This window comes from Alligator sinensis, unplaced genomic scaffold (genome assembly GCF_000455745.1).
Source record: "Alligator sinensis unplaced genomic scaffold, ASM45574v1 scaffold1091_1, whole genome shotgun sequence".
Classification (NCBI taxonomy): Eukaryota; Metazoa; Chordata; order Crocodylia; family Alligatoridae; genus Alligator; species Alligator sinensis.
The window spans coordinates 576744-583464 of NW_005842896.1; the positions used below are offsets into that span (position 1 = coordinate 576744).

At 39.9% G+C, this 6721-nt stretch overlaps 1 protein-coding gene across 1 annotated transcript in view; it reads left to right on the top strand.

Moving 5' to 3' along the window:
* SLC35F1 (solute carrier family 35 member F1) overlaps nt 1–3569 on the top strand; it is a gene marked incomplete at its 3' end in the record, with an annotated part of 183771 nt that extends 180202 nt beyond the window's left edge. Inside the window, exon 8 of the mRNA XM_014525829.1 lies at nt 3415–3569. Within this exon, the coding sequence (XP_014381315.1) occupies nt 3415–3569 (155 nt within the window). The remainder of the gene's footprint in view (nt 1–3414) is intronic.
* Between the last annotated feature and the right edge of the window lie 3152 nt (nt 3570–6721).

Here is a 6721-nt window from a genome sequence, read left to right on the forward strand (position 1 = left end):
TGTAGAGAATTGAGAGAAGCGGGTTCTGTGCAGTTTTTAGTCGATAACAACATCTCCTGAATAGCTAGCATGAGTCTAAATTTAGGTTCACGCACAAATCATCTGGGAATTCTACAAGGATGGCAGCACAGGATTTATCTTTTGTATGAATGCAGATGAGTGGAGTGTTTGATTTTTCCATGAACTGCATATTGATTCATTTACTCTAAAATTCACCAAGCAATACTTGCTCCAGTGAATTCTTCCCTGGTTGGGCTTCAGATTCTTGTTTTTAAGTGAAATTATTTTTTTAATAGACTATATCGATATTTGTTATGTTAGTGCCGGGAAGTCCCACCATGACTGGCACTATACAAGCCCATAGTCCTTGTCCTTAAAAGCTTTCAAACTACATAGACAAGATAAACTAAGAGTGGGAGGGGAACAGAGATGTGAAGTGGCTTAGCAAGGTCAGTGGCAGTCAGGAGTGGTACCTAGCATGATTTTCAGCCTATAGCTGTATCTAGCAGATAATACTGCCTCTATAAATGTAGAATCTATCTTATTGTTTTTCCTAAGTGCTGAGAGTCCTTGGTTTTGCTGAATTCAGTAGTACTTGAAGAGGTTCAGCACCTAAGACATGCTAGTTTGACAGAAGCCTTAAAAAAATGTCAGTCCCCATTATGTGGAATTTGTGAATAACAAAGCACTCTCTCTTAAAAACAACTCATGTGTCTTTAATGTTACTGAACAGGTTCAAAGAGTTTGAGAGGACACAGTATTTCCCCACTGCTGCAGGTTTTGAGCCTGCTGTCTGCTCAGATACCGGGATCTCGGCAAAATACCCAGCAGAGTTGCTCAGCATGTCTAGGTGCCACCGGAAGAGCAAAGCAGAAGTCAGGAATGACAGAGAAATCCAAACCCTTCCTGAAAACTGCTGAGCAAGCAAATAGAGACAGCTTGGAACTGAGGGGAGGGAAGGAGATCAACACTTCCAGACTTTGATTAGACTCAGTGCAGCAAAACTAGGAACCTTATATACTGCTAAAGTCTTTTCACTTCCAAGTCACTTGAAATTGCCCCCATTAAGTAATGGTAGCCATTACCATTAAGTGTTATTGGTCTTATAGTAGTTCATTGGAAGATGCTTTGCTTAATTACATTTCCCAGTTAAGTGCTTAGATAGGCATACTTGTACAAGAGGGATGAGTGTGGTACATGAGCCTCAAAAGAAAGATATCATGGCCTGATTCTAACTCTGCAAGATGGTGAGGCCTTCATCTCCTAGTGGAGTGCAAGCAGCATGACGTTTCCCAGAAAACAGCACTTAACAGTGTGTCCTAAATAAAATAATTACATAGTTTTCTAAAAAAGAAGTGAAGCCAAGAGGCAAAGGAACCGCACAGAACAGACTTCTAGAAAGTGATTTTTTTCTAAGTGGAGGAAGGGAAAGAAAATATTCTTTCATTTAAAAATGACACCAAACACCTACCACTTCTGAATATAATAGAGTTTTGATGACAACTTGCTTCAGTGGGATGCAAGTATCACGACGAAATGTCCGAATCTCTATGCAAACTTGTACACAAAAAAACAGAGATGGTGATGTTGCTGCATTAAAATATATTCTGAGAGACTGAAACCATACTCAACTAACCCCTGAATAGGATAACAGGAAAGGATATAGAGGTGCCATGACTGGTAATTAGAGTTGTGTCAACAGTTGGTGATAATTTTGTCACATATAACAAACAAAGGAATGAAGAGGCATGCAATTTGTATCTCAGACCTGAGGGAATGCTGCAAAAAAAACAGAAAAACCCCAGATGTATATATGAATTCTTGCACAAATTGCTGTGCCCTGTATTCACATGCCTTCTAGGTTCAAAGGCTAGGTAAAAACATTAGCGGTAAAGACTTTTACTGGTATAAGTAGGGATCTTCTCAAAGTGTGCCAAGACAAAGGAAAAATCACGAGCCACTTGTGACACCCCGTGCCATTTTCACAGTCTTTTCCCAGCCCTGCTGCTGATTGACCAAAGGGCCCTGGCAGCCTCCTCCCCTTGCCACTGATTGGCCAAGAGGGCTGCTTTTCATGTGGCCCCACCCCTCAACACCAATTGGCAGAGAGGGTTGCCCTTCATGAGGCCCTGTACCTTGCACTGATTGGCGGAGAGGGGTGGGGTTGCAGAAAAGACAGCCCTCTCAGACAGAAGCAGAAGCAGCCACCATGTTTGCCACTCCCCTTCATGCTGGTGGCTTCCCCCCACTGGTGGCCTGCATTTTATTTTTAGTAAGATTTGTTTTTTCCTAGCAATTCCATGCAAAATCACAGAAACCACTGTTCTTTGCGGTTTCAGCAAAAATCTCAAAACTGACTTGAGTGGGTCCCTAGTAGGTATAAGTGATTGGAAGCTGGTCTGTACATAACAGAAGTTCAGCACACAAAACCAGTCTATATCTGTACCACAGACTGGTTTAAAAATGGCAGAACCCAGTCCAAGATTCCCTCCCTCCTCCCCCCATTTCTTGCCCACCAAAGGGAGAACGTATGCTGTTTGCTACTGCTACTTAGATGGATTCCCCCCCGGGCTTTTTGGATGTCTGTACCTAGCCATATAGGGCAGCTGTTCTGCACTCCATAGAATCATGAATTTTAAGTGAATACTCCAAAATACTTACAGAAAACACATTCTGAATTTTCCACTTCAAGCGCACACAAGCAAAATTGTATTAAAGAATTGCATTCATCCAATCAGGATATTCAATGTAACCGAAGTGCCCAATCAAAACTGGTTGAATTTCTTATATGGAATATTCACAATGACTTCAAAATTTATTCTTCTGTAGTTTTGAATAACAAATATTTGAGTAAATCACAATCAGTTCACAGATAAGTCATAAACAAACAACAGGTGAATTTTATTTAATAAATTATTCATTATGAATTCAACACTGAGCTCTACTGATTGTATCATCAAACTTAATGAATGAAGACATGAAAATCTGCAATATGCTGCGTTCCATCATTTATGCTGGTTAGACTACACCAGCTAACTGCATAGCAATTAGTCGTACACAGTTTTTAACACACGTTTATCATGCTACATTTTATGAGTGATGTTCTCAGTAGGTTTAGATTGAGGCAGTGACACCCACTTCAATGAAATATAATGATATATGACAGACAGCAAATGTGTGATTATTAAGAGGACTTTACCTTTCTGCTGGCATGGTATCTGTTAATATTAATGTTCCAAGCCTGCATACAAATATACATATCTTAATTGTTTAAATAAAATTTCTTTGAAAATGAAGTATCTTAATGCCTGTTTAAAAGCATGGCCACCTTCTTTATTACAACATACCTTCAGACAATATGTGTCTTTTACATGTACTGTGGAAGATCATTTGTTTTTGCTTCTCCTCCCCCAGGTTTGCTGTATGTTGGGTTTAGTGCCTGTATGTTTGGCCTCTACAGTTTCATGCCAGTGGTCATAAAGAAAACCAGTGCTACTGCAGTCAATCTCTCCCTGCTCACAGCTGACCTCTACAGCCTGTTCTGTGGATTATTCCTCTTTCACTACAAGGTAAATTGTGTTGAACTATATGTTTGAATGATGGCTGAAGTACTGTCAATGCAGAGTAATGAACTGGCCTGGTGAAAACAATAGGGGTCCAGGTTTGGATGGATCTATTTGCAGTCAAGTGAGGAACTCTCTGCACACTTTGTAATTTATTAAAGTAAAATGTTCCCCTCCACACTAACTTCACCCACAGTAAAAAGACATTGAGTAATTTTTTACCCTGAAACTTGACCAGATCCAAACTAGTGAACTAAAAAAAAATGAATTTATGAAATTATAAATGATCCCAAAGGTGATACAATTGTTTTGTTTCATATGATGTCTGAAACCATTTTAAATACTGAGGGTTGGTTTTTTTTCATATTGCCTCTTAATTATCTATTTATAGCTCCAAAAATGTCCTTTTGGTATCTGTGCTAATATCTTGGCCATTAGCATAGCAACTGTGCAAATGATTTTTCTTGAAGTCAAGCCCCCCCCTGTCAAGCCCATTGATATATCTAATACTGTTCAGGCACACCTCTGGTTTTCAGTTTCAAGAGATTATATTGCATTATTTACCATCTGAGAAGTGGCATTAGATCAGGGGTAGGCAAAATGCAGCCCGGGGGCTGGATGTAGCCTGCCAGGCCATTCTATCCGGCCCGCAGGGCCCCTAAATATTAATTTTCCAAAATTTTTATCTGCCCTGGGCTGCCTGTCATGCGGCCCTCGATGGCTTGCCAAAACTCAGTAAGTGGCCCTCTGCCCAAAATAATTTCCCGCCTCTGCATTAGATGCTCAGAGGCAATTGCTTTGTATGTAGCTATGATTTATTCATAAGAGGGAGGTGACTTCATGAGAAAGATGGTGGCCCAGAAAGTCGTGGAGGAAAACAAAATTCTTTAAGGGTGGGCAACCAATCCTAACTCAGTTTATGAACCTAATAGTCTCTGAATAGGTCTGAGTAAGGAGAAGAGATGCCCATATGCTGTCTCCAGCTCGGTCTAATAACAAAAGTTCTCATTTGCTTATTGTTGTGCTCCTATTACTCTACAGGGATTTTACAGATATTGAGTACAGATTCATACAGTATCCAAAATATACTTATCCACATGATTCATAATGGGATATTGTGTCCCTTTAACGTTACCAATTCAAATCAATAGTAATAGAATTTGTTGCTAGCTGAAATTTGTAATTAATTGTTATCACCGCTGTTTTATTTATAGTGAAAATTGTTAGTGATATCCATCAAGTAACTTCTACAATTTGTTACTTACGATAAGATAGATGTGTTTAGTGAAGTCAATCTTGTAACCTGTAGGCAAGTGGCCACATGAAAAGAATAATTCGTTTTTGCAATATGTCATCACTGAGATTTTGTTTTAGCAAAGTCAGATTCCTACATCAGGAGAGTTTCCAATCTGGGTCCCCACTTACCAGTATCTTTCATGAATGTAACAAGAGGTGTATAAGCAATCCCAATATGCTCTGTGTCTTGGTTTTGTCTTACCTTAAACATAAAGTACAGAGAGATAGATAGATGGTTCCAGTTTTTCTCCATTTGTGTAATATACCCAGCAGAGACTGGGAGGGCTGAACAGTCAACCAGATTGATTCACTCTCATAAGTTCCATGGGGAAGATACTCTTTTTTCACATGTGCTGTACAGCCTTATTTCCTCTTCTTAAAACTGCTATTGTAATAGAAAAAATAATCATAGGAATAGTAAAATAAACTGTGGTAATATAGAACTGAAAAGAATATCCTGGGTCATGAGGTCTAATACTCTGCTATCACAAATCACCACATCATGTGATTCCTTTCATGAAATAATCAAGCTTTATCTGAAGACTAGTTATGGGTTTTTGCCCCCTCTGTTCCTATTGGAAGGCTGTTTAAGAACCTCACTGATCTGAAACAATTTCTTCTAATTTCCAACCTAAATTTATTCACTGGCAGTTTATAATAATTTGTTCTTGTACTACACTGCTCTTTTCCTTCCCTGGTGTTTACCTCCTGATACATTTATAGCATGCAAGTATATCCCCTAACAGCTTTCTTTTTGGTAGGCCCAGACAGAAAGCCTCTAACCTCTCTAGAGAAATGGTGCCTCCGTTCTCCTGATCCCCTTAATATCCTTTCTTTGCACCTGTGCCCATTTGAATTTATGTTACTTGACAATGGGTGACCAGAGTTGTACACAATATTCCAGATGAGTTCCCACCAGTACCTTGTACAATGTCTTTAATACATCGCCCTATTGCTACTAGAAGTGTGTGGCTTGATGCACCCTAGGATCACATTTGATTGTTCCCAGCCAGCAGCATAGAAATGCAGCCAAGCACCATGGGGAAAGAGGCAGCAGAGACTTCCAGTTGCCACTACAATCATGATTGTGTGGCTGTCAGCAGCAGCCTCTCCCCCCCACCGCCCAAACCCAATAGTCAATGCTGGGGTGGATGCACTGTTTATCCCTCCCTAGTTATGCCACTGGTTCCAGCCACAAACATTGGTAGCTCAGAGTCATCCTATGATGATCAACTAATACCCTAAGGTCTTTCTCCTGGTGTTGATTACAACTGAAGAGACCCTCAGTGGGAGCTCCTTTTTGGGGGATTGGTGAACTTTGCACAGGCTTTGCACCAATGCAGTCCCAACCTCCAGTGCTGCCTCCTTTCATATTTCTCAGGTTCACCAGGAAGAAAATTTAAAGGAGAAAACAATTTTTTTTGGAAAGCAGCTGGATTTAAAATACATTGTTCATTATCAGAATACTTGTTTTTAGATGTCAGGTTTTGTTCCTTGCTTTTGGGCCTTCATCTGAGGTTTTCTTTCTGGCATATTATCGAGTATGATTTTTACAGGAGGAAGGAGAACTGCAAAGTGTACTCCTTGTGATAAATAATGAAGTCTAATAAATTAGCAGTAAATGACCTAAATTAATTCCCCTCCCAGGACTGTGTATTCTGCATGTTTTCTAGCTTCAGAAAAGCTGTTCCACTCCCAGCCCAGCTGTACTCTTCTTCAGATGCGCAGCTCCTTCTGTTTATTGCTATGCTGACCAATGAGTAAAGTCCCACTTCACTAGAAAGCAAATGGTTTTATGCTAAATTAGAATCATCTGAGTGGTTTAGTGCCCCTCACAGAATATAATTTTATGAGGCTTTCAA